At 47.0% G+C, this 19,086-nt stretch overlaps 1 protein-coding gene across 5 annotated transcripts in view; it reads right to left on the bottom strand.

Annotated features, from left to right (window-relative positions):
- RNF220 (ring finger protein 220) overlaps nt 1–19,086 on the bottom strand; it is a 227,998-nt gene that overhangs the window by 45,574 nt on the left and 163,338 nt on the right. For 2 of the 5 annotated variants that reach the window (XM_052800408.1, XM_052800410.1), the window contains 3 exons: nt 14,797–14,839; nt 6,751–6,872; nt 5,589–5,721 (listed from right to left, as the gene is read on the bottom strand). In XM_052800408.1, the coding sequence (XP_052656368.1) occupies nt 5,589–5,721; nt 6,751–6,872; nt 14,797–14,839 (298 nt within the window). Of the gene's footprint in view, nt 1–5,588; nt 5,722–6,750; nt 6,873–14,796; nt 14,840–15,009; nt 15,223–19,086 lie in introns of those variants that run through there. The other 3 variants (XM_052800411.1, XM_052800412.1, XM_052800413.1) reach the window with 2 other exon arrangements.

The raw sequence follows: 19,086 nt of genomic DNA, 5'->3' as shown, positions 1-19,086 counted from the left end.
GTAGTTTGTTACTGCTTGTAAGGCTTTACCAAGTCCCCCTGTGCATACACTAAGTTGTGCTGTTCTTTTCCCTTGCTAAGACATTAATGAACAGATACAAGCCATGTGCTAGCCTGGGAGGAGGGCAGCATGGAGAAATAGAGAAACTTCAGAGTTAAGTAATCCCTGTGTGTTTCTCCTTCTTCAAGAGTATTGCAATCTATCAGACAGATCCTTGTCATGTTGATCTTTCTTAGAAAGTATCCTTCCCTGAAAATCCCCTGCTTACCATTTTAACATTTTCAAAGTCTTTCTCTCTTCTGTGTTATTTCTGATACAACTGATCTGCTGAAGGAAAAGAAACCCAGAAGAGCAGTGGTGACTAACTTGCTACTGCACCCGGAGGAAGGCTTTTTGGTGGGGGAGCTGGAGGGGAGAAAAGGAGGACGGGGCGGGTGGAGAGAACTTAGCTACAATTCTTCAATTCTTTCATATCTAAAGAGGACAGCAATCCCTCTTCTATCAGACCGCGTGGTTTGTGCTTTAAATGGTACTTGCTGCTAGCTTGCTTTCCCTGTCTCTGTCTCTCTCCCTTTGAAGCAGACTGGACAGCTTCCTCAAGCTGGCGTTATCACTCCCTCTAACCACTCTTGGCAGGCAATCTAATTCCCCCTGAAAAGGTCACCGCCATTTTAACTGCCTTTCAATCACATTAAGCACGCTGCCGCTCGTGCTCAGAGCACTGCGCCTGCAGCTCTCCTGACTGAGGTGCGATCGATAAACTGACATCCCGTCCCCCCACCCAATCTCCCCAACCACCCCATCCACCACTAGCCTCCTTCCCCTCTCCTGGACAAGCTACCTTCCTGGAAAGGACGGCAAGAGACCAAGTGACAAAATCCTCTCCTCAAATCTGAAGCAGCAGAAGGGAGTTGCTAACCTGGCATTTACTAATCTTTGTCCCATCTGCTAAGAAACAGAAGGGTGCAAGCATCCCCCCCGCCTTCGCTAGAGCTACAGAGGCAGCGACTTCACAGGACAGTTTGCTTAGGCACTGGTCCAGACACCTTTGAAGCTGTGTTACAAAGAACAAGCCTCCCTCAAGCTTCCCTCAATGCAATCATTACTGTTATCTCTCCCCCCGCGCTTTTTTTTTTGCAGTTACGAGTTATGTGTTCCACCCATCGATCCCTGTGTAAGACACTGTTTTAAGTCCTCTTGCCTTTTGACTGTGCTAAGCCGTTTAAGAGATGACAGCAGCTTCTATCAGTGCGAAGCTGATGTGATTCTTTTCAGATAAAGCACTTTTTTTCACTCCCCCCCCTCCTCTTCCCTGCTTTCAAGCGAGAGACATACACACAAAAAGAGACACTGAATCTTTCAAAGAAAAAAAAAAACCTTTTGAACTTCCCTCAGGAATTCTTTAAAGGGATAACCTTACAGTGTAAACACTGAGGGTAACGTGCATCCATTCTGGAGAGGAACAGAAGAATTGCTACAAATATGTTGAGCATTAAAAAAAAAAAAAAAAAAAATCAGAGAGGGAGCCACTTGATGCTTTCACTTGCGGAGCCTTGTTGGCTTCCTAAACACAGAAACTCATTAGACAAAGATGGCATGAAATAATCCCCTGCAACAAAGAGCTTCAGAGAGGGATGATCCAGAGATGTGGGGACAGGTGGTTACTGAATGTTCAGGTATTTCAAGGGAAATTTTAGTCTTGTGACACTGTACTAAGATAGGGAAATATTTGATTATTACATCTGTATAGCTTTTCACTTTGAAGCGTGAGCTTGATTTAAATAGCATTTGGTATTTCACACTGGTAGCCTTCTGCACCTATCGCAAACAGAAGCAAGAACTCTCCTACTACAAAGCCCTACTTCAGGCAGGACCTCTGTGGAAACAAAGTGGTTCCAAATCATATATAATTGCCAATAATCTTCATTTACACCCTGCATTCTTCTAGTTTTGGGTAAACAAATTAAGTGATAGCAAATGATGCTTTAAGAAGCCAGGAGGACAACTAGAAGTACCAAGTATTTCCTGACTGAATGCCTTCACCAGACCCTACAGCTTAAGAGACAACATAACGATCCCTGCACTTCTCAGTTACATCATACTCCTACTTGCTGCTGTCTCCTGTTCTTTCCACCTGCTGCCTCAAGAGTGCCAAGCCGTGGCAGGCAAGGAGGTGTGCTTTGGCTCTGCTGCCCTAGACCTGACTGGTGGTGTGCAGCTGTAACACCAACACAGAAGACAAAGAATTTCCACCTTCTAAGACAGCCCCTCAGGTGACAGGAGCAAGTCTTCCTTGCAAGCTCTTTGGAAGCAAGAAAGCATCATCCTAGGAACCACACACGCGAAAGTTTCAGCTTGTGATTGCTCCTAGGTATTAGACCACCTTCCAGAAAATCTGAGCAGGGCTGTTCATTTCCCTGACCTTTCTGTTTTCAGGAAGGAAAACCCCCAAGATCTCCCAACCTTACCCTACCTCAGAACCCGGAAGGATCTTTCATATAGTTAGCAAAGAGTTTTCCTCACCTTGAGAGTGATATGAACTTTGTCCATTAACGAAAAATGATAAAAAGAAGCAGCCAGAACCTGTGTTAAGTTTGAGTCACCTCTGTAATGCTGCCCCATGGTCTGACCGACTCATGCAATACACACTGGCCACAGTGTCCTGCTCCCCCTTCGCTCAGCCGTGACATCTCCTCAAAGCAACACACCATTATAACCAAAATTAATGAGACACATGGACATCTATGTTCCCCTCTGGTTTTATATATTTCCCCATGTCATCTCTTTAGACACTGGTGACATCCCTGTAGCCTGGCAAAGGCTGTCTGGCATTATAAAAGGCCTTCGATTTCCACATCGCTGCTACTTCTCAGCAAAGGGAACAGAGCCAAACACAAAGCCTCGGGTGACGGGGGTTAACGAGGGCCTTGCCAACTCCAGACAAAGCAGTTCTAACATTGGAAAGCATCTCCAAAACGTTGTGCTGCGCTTCAGGGCTGTAAATTAAGAATTCTGTCCCTAAAACAAGGCAAGAGCCAACACTGGCAGAAAAAGGAAAAAGACAGTCACCTTAAGGTTACCTGAGAGTGCACAAAGCAGGCCTGACTGATGAAGACCTCTGAATACCAGCAGCAGAGACAATGAGAACCACAAAAGGGAGCATGAAAAAGTGTAACTTGCTTAAAAAGAAATACAATCAGCCAACTATGGGAGATCATTCCAGCTTTGCTTTGGCTTCCCAAATTTTACAGAAACTTGTTGCGCAGAGTAGGTAGGCACCCTGCAGATATTACCTGGTCATCCCGAAATACTAGGTAGAAATTTGGTGGCGAGAAGTTCCCTTGTTTAGGGAAGAGGACACCTCTCTAGGAGGAGCATGGCAGCTGTTGAATCCAGCTGCCAGCAGAGGTGTGTGCCAGAGGAGGAAGGGCAGGGAGAAACACATGCACTAGGGACCTGCCAGCCACTCAGGTGGAGTCATTCTTCAGCAGCGGCTCTGCCATCAAAAGCTGCACAGAAAGGATGTTCCTCACTACAAATGCTACAAGGAGGTTCCTGTGCTTGTGAACTGATCTACAGACACCTTTCATCCAGCACCACAAAGGGAAGGAGTCTAATCCAAAAGCCTTCCCATCAGGGTAATTATGGAGGGTTTTAGAACTGCATCTAGTTGTGCTCTACTCTTCTAGTCTTCCGATCCTTTTCTGGATCTGTTTATGTAACTAAACACTCTCGAAGGTGTCATGAAGGCCTCAAAAAGGAAAGAAGAGATGGACCCCATAAGCAAGGCTATTTCCAAGCATGAACGACAGAAGTACCTGTCCATGCATTTGCAGCCATCTAGCAGATGTTACAACCCCGACTGATGCTAGAACCTGTCTAACTTCTGGTGGAGGAAAGCAGTTGATCTATATAATATAAACTAACACATACGAGAATTCCTTAAAATAAGGAAGAAAATGCAACAAGGAGCAAGTACTTTGCACTTACACAGCCTAATCAGATCAATTACACACATTTTGTCCACCTGAAGCCTCATTTGAAAGAGGCTCTCCATATGACTGAAGCAATATGAAAGGTTCAGATCACACTTCATTGAGTTAACTCAAAAGCAACCAGGAATGTTAACCAGGTGAAGACAGCACAACATCCACACCAAAGGAAGCAGAAGATTGTGTTCTCCTCAAACTCAGGTGTTCGGTTGGGGTGAAGGAAGAAACTACGCATGCACGAAAAAGGACAGAAATTAATTAAGTAGCTTTTTCTAATCAGGGCTAGCAGTGACAACAATAGAAGCACACAGACATCCCATGCTCCCCTGCTATGGATTGTAGTGACTATACTACATAAACATAGTCTATAGCCCTGCATGGTCTCATCAAACCTCTACCTGGAATCATGTACAGACGCAACTTTCCATGCAGGCACAAAAAAAGTTAAGGTAGGTAAGGCTACAGACACAGAAAGTGACTGTGTGAGCTTCACTGGGTAGCCTTTAAAACTCAAAGGAGCACTGAGATGCTCCTTCACCTCTGTGCTCCTGATCATCTGCTCTGCTACAACCCAGCGACAATTTAATTTCAGCACAAGGTAACAGCAGATCAGGAGTGCCAGGCTGTCACTGAGCACACGGCTGGCTTTTAAGTCCAACTCCCTTACGTAGTAGCCTTTCCCCTTGAGATATTTTAAATTAAAATCCAAGCTGATATAGGAAGAGATCACATCCCATCCTCTTTATTGAACGGAGGGAGCCAGCATTACTCCTCTCATTAGGCATGCGCTACGTGGATTGTTTGCAAGAGACCTTCCTTAGTGCCAGAGGTTCATGCCAACGAACAGTTTAGTAAATCCTCCTCTTTGAGGCCAAAGGGCTGAGTGCAAGAAAAGGGCCAGGTTTCTAGCTAAAATTACATTCACCAATAAAGCTCACGAGAGGTCAAATTTTGCCATAACTCACTCTCTCCTCAGTAACTGATTTCCCCGTCACTGGGGAAGAAGCAAAAGAAGGACGAAAAATAAAACGTGTTTGTCTGGGAGCCCTAAGGGCTTGCAGTGCTGGAGGTGCAGAGCAGGTTCCTGGATTCTCATTTATCAACCTTAAAAGGGATGGAGTGATAAATGCACAACTGGCCCTTTAATATTTTATGCAGGTGCTAAAGCGACTTAGCTGTCACCTTCAATACATCACCAGAGGCTGATACACCAGCTTTCGTCACTTCAGGCTGGGAATTTTTACAATTTCATTTCTATTTTCCTCTCTTCACATATTTCCATGTATTTCTTACTATGTGTAACATATAAGAAGCTATTTTCCTCAAATGATCTCCCCATTCTACCCATTCCTACTCAATCCCTCTTCGGCCACATTTCTCAAGCAAGAAATACGCCACACTTTTTGTTCAAGACTTGCACAAATTTTGACTCTCATTCAAGAGAGGCAGAAAGCTCAAATCACTTTACATTCTGGCAAAGGCTGAAGGTCCCGCCCTTTGTGAAAGGCAAATCTCCAGGTCCCTCCCTTTAAAGATAGGTAATGATCAACTTCCACAGCAGAACAATTTATAAGGGCCCCCAAAACACTGGCGCACCTCGAAATCCTCCCTCCAGGAGAGTAGTAGCCCGTATCCTCTTCTGCCCGCACCATTCGTACTCTTCAAAGCGGTTGCCGTTCTCGTTCTCGATGTCCACAGAGTCATCCTCAGTCATGCATGAACCTTCTCTCTGCACAGGGTAAAGCAGGGGCAGAGCGTTGAAATGCATGAAATAGCTCTTTGGGGTTAATAACTCATGGTGGGATGGAGAAGAAAAGCTGGACTGTTCCCAGAACAGCTAAGTATAGAGCAGACAGCAGCATCTACTCCCGCCCCCATTCCCAGGGATCTAAATCTAGAAGTAAATGGGTGCTGGAAGAACTTGAAAACCTTAAGAGCGAAACAAGTTGCAAGGTTCACCATTTTTACACAGAGAGATGAAAGCTCCGGTTCCTACAGCAATGCTGATGTGCATTTCAACATGCATTCCCCTGCCTTGCATGCACAATTCCCCCATCATGTAAACCACAGATTCCTTTGACCCCCAGCACAAATGTTCTCCTACAGCATAATTTTTGGGGGACCCTGATCAAAAGACACCTCTCTTTACACCATGCACCTCTTGAGGCAATAAGAATGAGTTTATCATCTGTATTGTGGGCTTTTCCTGAGAAACAAGCACAGAAAGTCCTGTGACCCAACTCTCTCCCTTCCCTAGGGCTTGCTCCTCCTTCTTCCTTGCTGTCTTTGGGATGAACAGCAAGAGAACGGTTCTGCTCAAATGCACTTCCTGGCATAAGATGGTCATGCAGCATTTACAAATACCAGTCTATTACAAAAGAACCCAACGAAAAATAATTCTAATGTTGTCAAAGGCAGAGATCAGAAAGGACTCTTCCTGCTGTGCTACATAGGAAGCATGAAGTCCTACAAAAGGCTTCATAAACTTCAATAGCTCTACCTTTACAGTCTACAACTTACACTTCAGTAACAGCAAAAGGGTGCATGAAGTAAAAAAAGTTACTAACGCAACACAGGAGAAAAATCCAGAAGAATCCATCTTCCAAGACAAAGAGAAGTGACTACAGATCTTAGGGAGACAGTTAGCACTGCCTGCAAGCTCAGCAATGTTAGTTTTTGCCCCATGTTAGGTCAACTGCAGACAAAGCTGGGAGTAGGGAGAAGGGAATGGCAGCTGGTGATCCTGCTGCGCCTCTACCTTTGCAAGGCATTGTTCCACATGCCTACTCATCTCCTCCTCGGATCCTGACAGAGGTCGGCTGCAGAGGGGACATACCTGCCCTTCATCTTGCTTCCTCCGTTTCATTTTTCCAATCCGAGCTGCATGGAGAAACCAGGGAAAGAAAACAAACAAACAAACAAAAAAAAAAGGAAGACATGTCAAGTTTGTAGACACACTCTTCTCGCTATTTGCTTAGCTCCAAATAATAAACCCTTGGCAGAAATGGTAACATTTCACACCAGAAAATCCTGTTGCAACTCCCTATTCTGACCTCTGTAAACAGTACAGAGACTGTTACTTAGCACTTTCCAGATTAAATTTGTAACCTGTGGCTGAGTACAGCCTGATTTCAGAAAGGCAGCTACTCACAATTTAGCAACTAGGAAAGGGAATATCTGCTGCATGTTCCCAGGTAAGTTATTCAAATGGTTAAATACTTTCTCTTGGAAGGCTGAAATTTTTTTCAAAGTTGAGTGATCAAGCCACTGAATCCTGTTCTGGATTTTGCCTTCTAAGCCCAAGACCCATTTGCTAACACATCTATTCCCTATACAAGAACTTGCTTAGACCATAGAAGGATGAGGCAGCACCTGAAAAGCCTTGGACAAGGTACATAAGAGCCACTTCCAGGACCCCAGAGTCTCCTGTATACCCTGAATAATTCCTTCCCAGAACATCACAAACAAGTCAGAGCAGCATCTTAGTAGCAGGTAATATTCGTGGAGAGGAAAGATATTTGTGAGATTAATGCAGCACCTATGCTAGATAGCTTCTGGCTCTCTTATTTTTATTTCACTACTTTCACGTAGAAGAAAACTGGGGGCTACACTGCCTTCTTGAGGGCATGCTCTGGAAAACAAACATGTTAGGAATCATGATGATTAGAAAAAGCAGCCAAGGTAGCCTGTTGCTTAATCCAATCTCTGGTTAATTTGAGCCATCGTTTAATGTGATCAAAACATCTGGAACCAAATCATTTGCATTAAAAAGAACTTCTGTCCTTCGTTATGATGGCTTTAGGCAGGTATTACTGAATAACTCAATCACTGGCTGCAGGAAAGTCGTTGTTTAATTAATAAGGAAGGTCAAAATTCTGAATGAGAGACAAGGAAAAGCCCAAGGAAAGCCCATGTGATAATGAGAAACGACACCACCAAAAAGCTGCATTAGCCAGAAATCGTTACTGACATTGTGAGCACTGCGGCATGCTCTGAAAGCCTTCATGCCTGAATACTGTGGGATCAACTGCTTCTTGCAGCCAACAAGTCAGAGAAAGCTGCTGGAATGCCAGGAAGAGAAGGACCAGGGTATGGGAAAGTTTTTGTCAATTGTTTTCTAAAGTGCATGAGTTTAGTGCACGCACATTGCCTGGTGAATTATAAAGTTTCAGCTGAACACACCAACACAGACCTGAAAGGCTTCTTTCAAGGCTTTCTTGTTGGCTTCCCTGGACTCAGGACTCTCTGGGTTAGGATATACTTTCCTACATTCCAGAATTAGGAGTATTCATCACCTCCTGCATTCTTCGATGCTCCATGATTAAGGTGGCTTCAAATTTGAGTCATCGTCCCTGGAGGTATTCAAAAAGCGTGTAGACAAGGCACTTCAGGACATGGTTTAGTGGCCATGGTTGATGGTTGGACTCGATCTTAAAGGTCTTTTCCAACCTAAATGATTCTATAATTCTATTCCCTGGGCATTGCTTTTCCTCACTGAATGAGACAGATTTGTGGGAAAACTCCCTGCAAAATAAATCTCCACTCCTAGAATCACAAAAATGATTCTGCAAATGTGACATTCCTAGAACAAGTGACAGGAACTTGAGACCACAAGAGCGTTTTCGATACCTGGCACTTTGAACAACAGAGACTCTAAAGTAAACGCACACCACTTTCATAGTTTGTCTAAATTTTATTTGCTGAATCTCCACAACCCTCTCTTGTGTTGGGTACACCACACCAACCGCTCCACAGCCCACCTGCATCTCCACGCACTTCAGGTACTTCAGTATTCCTAGTGGGATATTTTAATAGTTTCCCTTCTAATTTGTCTGCTTAAATCTCTTATTTTACCTATACTGTCAGCTTCTACTCCAGAAGGTAAACTACTTGACTTCCAGTCACGACAAAAGCAAACATCATAAAGTGTTACTGCTATTTTCATCGTGCCCAGATGAATTATGTTCCACTTTTAAATAAAACAATGACCCCCAACACGTCTTCTGTGTTTTCTCTCCCCTTCCTGAACCCCAAACCACTATCCCTCCTCCCCCTTCAACATCATCCAGCCCTGTTACAGAAGTAGTCAGAGTTAAGCCATGCTCTTTGTGGTTTGCACTTCAGTGCACGAGAGACTTCTGAAGTTCTGGTTTAGTGAATACCTATATCCTCCAGTATGGCTCTTTTGCATAAATTTAGGATGCTCTTTCCTTGCCACACTAGCTCTGTAGAGCCAGCACAAAATAGGGTAGGAGAAGGCTGGAATCAGACACGACTTGAGCATTCTCCAACAAACACCTATCTGACCAGAGAAAAACACATGAACAAAGCCCTCTCTATCCTGATCGCAGACACATCTTTCTCTCACCTCATCCTGTTTTTAAACAGGGAAATGTAGGGAGAGAGCAGTTTAATTATTCTGGTAGGACTCCCCATGGCCAATCAATTGAGCTAAGTCAGTCTGCCTGGCAAGTTTATTAGTATTTTTAACTTTTTAACTGCCATCCTCCAGTCCATGCGCTGCAACACTGATGAAAGGAAGACAACTTGTTTTAGGTCTTGCACTGATAAATTCTTGGGACCATTTTACCAGAACAAGCATCTGATCTACTGTTGAAATGTTAGTGCAGAGCTGGGAGCAGAACCTCACTCTGGTCCAGCTCCATGCAAGACTCAGCAGACAGCCCCCATCTTGGCTCATTTAGCTCTGCCGAGAAGCAGCCCTTTAAGTTCTAATGCCACAAGTGAAAAAGCCACTGGAAGAAAGAGGTGTTGAAAACAAATCCCCCTGCCATTTTCATTCTGTGGTCATTAGCAGCGGCAGTGTTGTGCCCACGGAGGCCCAGGGTGCCCCTGGTGACAGCAGAAGCTGAAAGGGAATGCTGCAGCCTAGAAAGCACATCCCGAGCAGCGTTGTCGCTACCCGACACGACACGCAGCCCGGCTATCACTTCCAATCAGCGCAGAAGGGACGGAGCAGCCCCAAAGGCAGGGGGTGATTGCGGCGCTGTCCCGAAGGGGAGCAGCTCAAAAGAACACGCAAGTGAGACCACAGGATTGTTAATTAGTGTTGATAGATGCGATCATTTCTAATTAGCTGACTAATCCCTCTCCCCCTTGCTCCTGTCGCAGGAGCATGGGAGGGGGGGCGGGAAGCAGCCATTCCCTCTCGTAATTCAGGAAGATAAAAACGCAGGCAGCGGAGGACTGGATGCAAGAAGGGGACGGAGCTCAGGGAAGGAGGTTTTTGCACAAGGCTGATGACCCATTCTTATCTCTGACTGAACAAAGACTCCATAGTTATTGTTCCAGCCTTCTGCCAGATTAGGAGTTCACTAATTTTTATTAGCATTAATAATTATTATTAGGCCATCAGAGGGCTTCCAGCACCTTTGAGGCCTCACTTTTAACAGATGTACATTACCCTATACACTGCTCCTGCATGTTCTCCCACAGGTTACCCTAAACCATTGGGCACCCAGGGAGTTTCAGTCACCACAGCATATGAATGAGAAAGTAGCACATGGAGGCGGGCAAGAATTGGGACCCTCTGCAAGGGCCGAGGTCTCAGTTACTGTCTCTGACTTAACTTTGGAGCTGTGCTGGCTAAAGGACCTGCTCTTCCCTTTCCTAATACGGGGTCTTTTGGGACTATGCAAGGTGAGAAGTTGCTTGCCCTAGAGGAGGAGCAAAATTGCACTTGACAAAGCCTCTACTGCTGAGGGTACACTTCCCATGGGTGCAGAGAGAAGGAGCCAGCCCATCGTTGCTGCCTTACAGGTGGAAGAGACCGAGGATCTTTTCTCACAATGGGCTCTCCCTATCAAGGCTAAAGATCATATTATTTTCTAGCCCAGCAAAACTTCCCAAGAGAAAAGCTAATGGATTTTAGTTTTCACTGGTACTCCCCTCCCCAAGCAAAAATTCACCTTCAGGACAGGGCACTAATTACCTCAAAAGCGCTCTTACATAGCATCTAGCAGTGGACACTATACAAACCTCTACCGCAGCATCAAAGGAGATGATTAAGTTACTAGCAATATCTCTTATGATTCCCTCTACCAGTTTGAGTGGTCCCCCGAGTCTCATGCAGACATCATTAGCAGCTCCTGCAATGGCAGGCCAATCAAATTAAGTGGAAACATTTTTGTCTCCTTTCCAGTGAAAATCATCTAGCCTTATTCCTCCCCCACCCATCAGCTACAAAAGCACATGACATGCTGGTGGTGGTTCAACAACAAACTGCACGGTGACCAGCTCCACGGGGGTCTGCCCAGAGAGGCAGGCTTATAGTCACCACCAAAACAGGAATCAGCTTCTCAGGCAGGTGCAAAAGGAGCTTTGTAAGGACCTATTTTACAACTCTACTGAGAATGCCAACTTTGCGAATACCCCTAAATTTGAATCAAAGATATTCAAGCACAAGAGTTAGCACCCGCTCTCTGCAAATCTAATAGAGGAGTCTTGAGGAGCAGTTATACCTATTTTTGTTAGGCCTATCACAAAAAGCTTCTGTGGGTGACCAACTTATCCAAGAGCGTCTGATCCAAGGGAACAAAGGCAGCAATGGCAGAGCACAAAAAGCCATCTCAAGAACAAGCTAAAGCAAGAAAACAGATGGTCAAGAATTAAACCGTTTCAGACCTTATGTACAATTTGCTGCTCATCTGCCTGAGAGAACATTAAGGGCCAAATTCACAGAACGATCTCGGTGGGGCTTTCACATTTGCATGGCTGAACTTCCACACAGATGATTTTCAGCAACCTTCAATCTGACACTGTTCTCCGAGGTTGGCACATACTTAACCTGCTGAATCCATTTTCTCATACACTAACCCATAACTTTGTGCCTCTAATTTTGAATGACTACCTAACTGCACTGCACTGCTAAACTCCATGAGCATCAATTTACAGGGTGGCTTAAAGTTTCCAGTTTGGCAACACTGGAAATAAGACAAATGAAAGAAATGCCTTCTTTATCACATGGGTTCGTCAGGAATCAACACCTCATACTCCTGGGTTCACAAGGACACGACCTCTGCAAAGTGAGTTTAGCACAGGTGAGAGGCGCAGGATTAACTCACTGAGGCTGACAGGGAAGTTCGGATACACTCAACCAAGAGTCTAACAGACTGAACATTAATCTCCTCCTCCAGAGCTTGCAAATACATTCACCTTACAGTTCAATTTAAGTCAAAGGTTTGACTTACAGAATTAAAATTCTGGACTGTCAGGTACCTGTGAAGCATGTAAGTATCAGGACCTAATCATGTTGCAGCCAGGCCAATAGCAGCTCACAGAAGACATCTCCCTCTCTACCTTCTCTTTCCTTCACTCTTGCTGCGCTTACCCAAGTGACCACAACAGGACAGAACACATTGAGGAGATCTGATGGGACTCGGATGCAAAAAGCCTGGGCAGCTGAGATTTGAGTCAAGGACAAGGTGGGAGAAAAGCAAACACCGTGGGTCCCTTTTTATGGGAGGAGTTACCAGAAGTGATTCTGGGACTCAACTGGTAAGAAGCTTGACAGACATACCAAGATAAACTGCTTACAACAAAATTGAAAAGCACACTTAAAACATAATAAAAACAAATGAAATAGATTTTTCTTTGACAGACTGCATTTTCTGTATCCTAAGTTTCTTCGGTGTGTCAATAAGGATATGAAACAAAAAAGCAGGTATCTTTGGACAAGTCCTACGTAACTTCTGTCAATGTAAACTAATGGGGATAAGGAAATCATTCTCACAGAGCGAGCTATAAAGTTGCTTGATTAATCAGAAGCTCATTAAAACATAAGATATAGACAAATAAACATTTTTTTTTCTCCAAAGCACTCAGGTGTTCTCCACCTGGAGCATTACTGCTTAAATGTTCTGATCTAGTTTCACCTTCTTTGTGACCCAAAGCCAAAGCACTTCAGCTAGTATTTCTGCATCCAGCTCCCTAACGTCTGGACCTAGTACTGTTAGGGTGTACAACAGAACAGACAGGAAATACCAGCGTTATAAGGGCATTATATAAATTAACCAAATGTCCTCATTTGGAATATGGCTGTTAGTTCTGCTCACTGTACCCCAAAAAGTATATACAAAAAGAGTAAAAGATTCAGCAAAAACAATGCAAACGCTGTACAAAAGAAGTAGCCTCCCTTTAGATGATGAACCCAGGTTCACGGAACATCCAAGAACAGGGCCCAAGAGGAGTTCCTAGATCACAGTCTACATAGATTGTGCTGCAGCCCTACTTTGGGTTAAAGTCAAAAGCATAATGTACTACTACTGAGCCAGTTCAGCAGAGCATGCTGTCATCAAGAGCTTTCATTCATACTGAAGGACTCCACAACACCAAGAACCTCACAAGCCTGGCTCAGTCTTTTTTTAAAATTTAAAATAAGGTAATTGCACGTTGTTGGCCTAGAAAAAAGGTGGAAGGTGGGAGCTTAGCCCCAGCTATCCAAAAATGATAAAGAAACAGCTTGACATCACTGACTCCAGAGACCTCTGTCACACAAAACAAGTCACTGCAGAGCAATACCTTGGTGCATTTCAGCCATCTGAAGTCTCTGTGTCAGGAAAAGGGTCTACCTGCCAACACTGGCAGCTCATCGCACTCATCTCAGAGCGCAGATGTGAGCACACCTGCCAGCAGTTACCTGTAACTGATGCAAGGCAACTCACCTCTTTGTTGTATGACTTAACAGACTTTCAAGAGTTCACAGGTTTTTGCCCCTCTGGGTTGATATTTAAAAATCTCCAAGCTAGCTCTGAATTCGGTTATACATCACTTATCACAGATATCAGGTCAGTAGCTTAATAATGCTTCTATTTGCTTTAGACTATGCTAAACATGTAGTACTTCAAATTCAGGCACGCTATTTTGCTAACAGTACACTCTAAAGCCCTTTGCTATTTTGTTCTATCTTCTGAACTGCATCAGCACAACATCACTAGTGTTATCTCAAACTATCACAGCAGGAAGCTCAAAATTAACAAGCCTCCCGATAACCCCAACAACCAGATTTTGACTAAATGGTACATATTAGACCAGTTATGAGCAATACAAAAATCAGATGACAGAATATTGTTACTATTTAAATGGTAAGTTCTGACTTCTCTGAACTTCGGGAAAAGAGTTTCAACTCCTTCAACTCAAGCAAAAAAAAAAAAAAGCATACTTTCAGGCTTTTTCCGATTTACAAACAGAGAGATGGGACTTTCTCTCTCTGCAATAAAGTGACTTCTGGCTTGTTTTTTAAATGCCAAGCCACTTTTTGCTAGAAATACTTGTTTACTTCTTGTTAGGAACGCCCAGTAATACAAGAATAAAAGTAACGCACCAGCATCTGTGGGTTTGAGGGAAAAAAACCCCAAACAACCAAACACGACGTCAGATGCACGGACACTCAGACTGCTGGTTTAAAAGTTTACTGCAAGATTCTGCCATGTGAGCCGGGAAAGCACGGCAGCCTGGCCCCGTAATTGAAAACACAGGATTCAGGGCCTACGTGTAAACTCGCTGGTGGGATCCCAGCGGTGAGAACTGCTTCCCGCGGGAAGCCAGGGATGAACGCGGAGGGTTCCCCCCCCCCCCAACAACGCACCCTGCTCCCCTCCAGCTGCACGCCGAGGCCCAGGCAATGCAGGTCACAGCTCCCGGCCTGCGGGGGGGGGGGGTGGGGGGGGGTGTGTGGGGGGTGTGTGTGTCACACAACTCTGGAAAGTTTTCCGGGAAGGGGGAGGCGCGGGAGGAGGCCCGGCGGGGCGGGGGCAGCCCGGGGCGCCGCGCGGGACGCACTCACCGTTCAGCCGGGTCTGCCGGTTCGCTCGCACCCGCAGGAAGGTCTGCAGAGGGGAGACAAGAGCGGAGAAGTGTCAGTGCCCCGCGGGCGGCGGATGCAAACGACTCGCCCCCCGCCGGTAAACAAGGCCCGGCCCGGCCCCCCCCGCCCCGCGCATCACCGGGACAACGCGCTGGCCTCGGGCCTGTCGTCCCCCCCCCGGCCCGCACCCACCTCTTCCCGGCCCCCGCCGCCGGGCCCCCTCCTGCCGCTCTGCATAGCCGCGGGCGCCGCGGGCGGCCGGCGGGGCAGCGGGGCGGCGGGCCCCGGGGCGGACCCCCCCGCGCGGCCCGGGATGCGGGCGGATACGGCGCGGCCCGGCAGGCGCTGCCGATCAGCCCCCAGCGGCCGCCGCCATGTTGGCCCCGGTCATGTGACCCGCCGCCGAGAGGGTGAAAGTTCACCAGGAAACCGGCGGGGAGAGGCGCGAGAGGAGGAAGTTCCCATGGCAACCGACAGGCGGCAGCAAGGCCCAGCAAGCCCCAGCCAATCAGGACCCAGGGGCCGCTGGAACCACGGGGCGCCTGGCCAATCAGGGAGCAGCGGTAACTGGGACCCAAGAGCGCCTGGCCAATCAGAAATCAGGAGCCGCTGGAACACAGGGGTACGTGACCAATCAGGGCCCAGGGGCAACTGGAACCTAGGGGCAGATGGCCAATCAGAGTCCAGGAGCAACTGGAAGCAGGTTGCCTTGCCCAATAGGGATTGAGCGCCCTTTAGGCCCAAGAGTACTGGCCAATCAGAGCCCTGGGCCCAACTGTAACCCAAAGGCGCTGGCCAATCAGGCACCAGGAGCAACCACTCGCCCACTTTTCTTGCCCAATTAGGGATGGGGGGCCCTAGGGGACCAAGCGCACTTGGCCAATCAGAGCCCACGGGGTAACTTGACCCAAGGGCAGTGTCCAATGGGGGCCCAGAGGCGGCTCCATGGTCCCTGCCCAGCCCCGCCATATTGCCCCCAGGGCTGCTAACCCGGCCCTGCCTGACCAGGCCCCCTTGGGTACTGGCTTGGGCCGGGGGGGGGGGGGGGGGGAAGGCGAGGTGAGGCCCTGGGGAGAGGAGCCCCGGCCTTCCCGCCTGTCCCGCGGGCAGCGCACACCCTGAACGCCAACAGCATCTGCCGGGGCTGGGCTGGGCAGTCCGGCCCGACCCACCGCCACGGCACCCACCTCCGTGTCGGGGCTCTGACATCTTCCTGGCCTTCCCGAGGAGAAGTGGCCCCTGCCTTGGGCACGGGGGTACCCAGGCTACAGGTGGAGCGCTGCCACCTCCCCTGTGCTTTTCAGCCTCTTCCCCCTCTTTTCCTTTCTGCATTTCAGCAAACGTGGGCAATCAAACCTGGCTCGTGGATTTCTTTCCCATGTCTGCCCCACAGCTGTGGTAGGGGATGGCCCCAGTGGACCAGCCTGAGGGCAGGACAGAGCTAGGGGCTAGAAACTGGGCAGCAGAGGCTCCTACACACACAAATCCCATTTGTTCCCCACTCTGCAGACTCCCCAGACTTTGTTTCTTGGAATCAAACCTACGTTTTGGGTCTTTGCTCTGGCGCCTGACAGTCTGCCACTCCTTCTTCAGAGGGAAAACACCCCCACCCCCCCCCCCGATATGTTTTGCCGTATCAGAAGATGATGGGCAGTCAGCAAGTTCAGGTGCTGGCTGGTAAGCTTTGCGCAGTGCTGACCTGCATCATACATCCCAGCGCTGTCTGCAAGCTGAAATGCAGCTGTATTTTCATACATGTGCTTACTTAGAAAATCAAAGCTGCTGATTGTCGGTTTTACCCTTCTAATTAATTAAGCTGTCTTTCAGGAGGCATGCTCACCGCTGAGCTCAGGTGGAGGGAGGTGAACTTTTCCTGGACAAGAATTTTAGGCTTTCAGTTATACTTACTCCACATGTTATTCAGCCACAAATATTCTGTGGGCTCAGCTGACCCATGTGAGGTGGTCTCCCTCTGAGCCTGAAACGTTATTTTTGTAGTACGGTGAATAACTTACAATTTGCTGTTGATTTTTTCACTGGGGATTCAGGGTTGTATCTAAATCTAACTAAAATGACCTTATTTTTACTTGGAGCACAGAAAAAGTCCCGACGGACAGGACATACTGTATCTCAGAGGAGCACCCACCACTGACCCATACCACAAGGTCCTGCACTACAGCAGCTGCCACCACCTCAGGCTGATCAGTGTCCATGTACCAAGTTCCAGCAACCAGGCTTGGCAGAGGGAAGGCAAGGGGAACCCCCCTCCCCATGTCCCGGAGCCACCCCACCACCTTGCTGAAGCTCCCTTTCAGCATGGGGAGCAATGCAAGCAGTCTAAGCACTGTGCAAGCCTGTATTCCTGTAGCACTCCTATTCATCAATCTCCTTCTTCCCTAAATATCCCCATGGTAAATAAGCATGAGGACTAAGAAAACCAAGCCACAGGAATTCTGAAAACCTATATGCCAATAACTCACTTTCTAGCACGTTACTAATACAGTGTATATTCATGATTAGATCACAGATAACAGAAGGGACATTCATAATTCCAGCACACATCTGCATATGGAAAGCTAAATTTTGCAGCCCTTAAAGTCACCACCATGAGAGTCTTCTGCTCTGCTTCCTGAGCATTTCACTTGGTAAGCCAGGAAGACTGAATTCTCATTCATATTGTGGCTTTATTAAGGATATGCTGAGGATTTACACAACCCTGGCACCCACTCTGAGGTCCCTTTACACTGCTAGAGCAGCATAACACAGCCAGCACAAGCGTAAATGAAAATCAGGCCCCAGAGGTCTTTTCTCCCTGCAGTGCAGACTTACAACTCCCATTACACATTTGCATTAAGGGCTGCAACCCTCCATAAAATACACTCACAAACTTAAAACACATTAGAGACTAGCTAGACTCAGCACATAGAGGGGGCTTCTGCTGAGAATATTTGTCCTCAAGTATGACATAATAAAAATTTATAGGAACGGTGGACTGCAAGGGACCACCAATTTCACAGAGACTGAAATCTCGAGTGGAAAGGGAGGGGTGTTCTCCAACAAAGGGAGCCACAGCAAAAGTCTCTTCCATGCCCTTTCAGAAAGAACATGATTTATTTGTTAGCCTTAATAAACAGGCAGGAAAGAGAGCGGGATTACCTGAATCAGGCATTTCTGTATCTTCTGCAGGGCTTTGCTTCTCTTACTTTGCACCAGGTCTCACCGTTCATAGGAGCGTAAAGTGACTATGATGTGACACCGAATTATAACTGAAGGCTACATGGGAATATGTAGCAAACAAGGCAGGATCTGGTCCGTATTTGATAATATAACCAATAAATAGGACAGAGGACAGATAATGGGCAACAAGTGTACTAATCTGCCACTAATAGGTCCTATCTTTAACACATGCTTTAACTGAAGCTGCTCGGTTAAGACCCCCAGCACTGGTCATCAGCCTCTCCCTCTGCAGATCTAAATGCAGACCTGGCACACGCGAAATGGCCGATGCAGGAAGACCTGACCGTCTGCCTGACCCTGGGCACAGGGTATCGCTGCAGAGCACCGCAGGATACGGGGTGATGGGCGTATGCCAAGCTGGTGCAGCCACAGCCCACCCAGCCTGTCCACACGGCAGGTAGAGTCACACTTGGGTCTGTGCTGAAGGCCACCATTAATTTATGTTCAGTTGGAGTCAAGTGTGCCAGCCTGCCCCCAAAATATGGACAGACTTACAACAAGCAAAGCTGTACTTGTTGCTGCTGCCTTTCTCTTCTTTTCTTGCTCCATCTCCCTCAACTTCTACTCATTGCATCACAAGTCAAGATCTGCTGCTCCTCTGGGCAGAGAGTGTTTTATAAAACATGTTGGCATGGCTGTGGATGGTCCAAAACCATTTCTGTTTTGGGTGGGAGTCACAAGTCAGTTCGCTGGGCAGCAGCACACCAGTGAAATGGAGAATTTTGGCCTGCTGCAGGCTGACATCATTCACTGTTGTACAAAAAAAAATCACTTCTCTGAAAGTTTCCTGGTGGCATGGGGTAAGTAATGACAAACATAGCCATGGCAACGACTGAAATGATGAATATAATGCAACAGAAACCTCTGCAAAGATTTAAAGCAGTTTTGCACAGCTATGGTTTAAAGTCAGAGCTGGGAGGACTCTGTAGACAAAAGCACGCCTTTGTAGCTATATGAGGGACCAAGTGCTCATGTCCCCACGCTGCGGGCAGGCAAGCTGGGGCAGTGGTGCACAGCCGGGAGCTGGGCTCT

Source organism: Harpia harpyja, chromosome 11, assembly GCF_026419915.1.
Source record: "Harpia harpyja isolate bHarHar1 chromosome 11, bHarHar1 primary haplotype, whole genome shotgun sequence".
NCBI classification, from domain to species: domain Eukaryota; kingdom Metazoa; phylum Chordata; class Aves; order Accipitriformes; family Accipitridae; genus Harpia; species Harpia harpyja.
The sequence above is the reverse complement of the archived record's forward strand: the minus strand, read 5'-3'. Positions and strand labels throughout refer to the sequence as shown.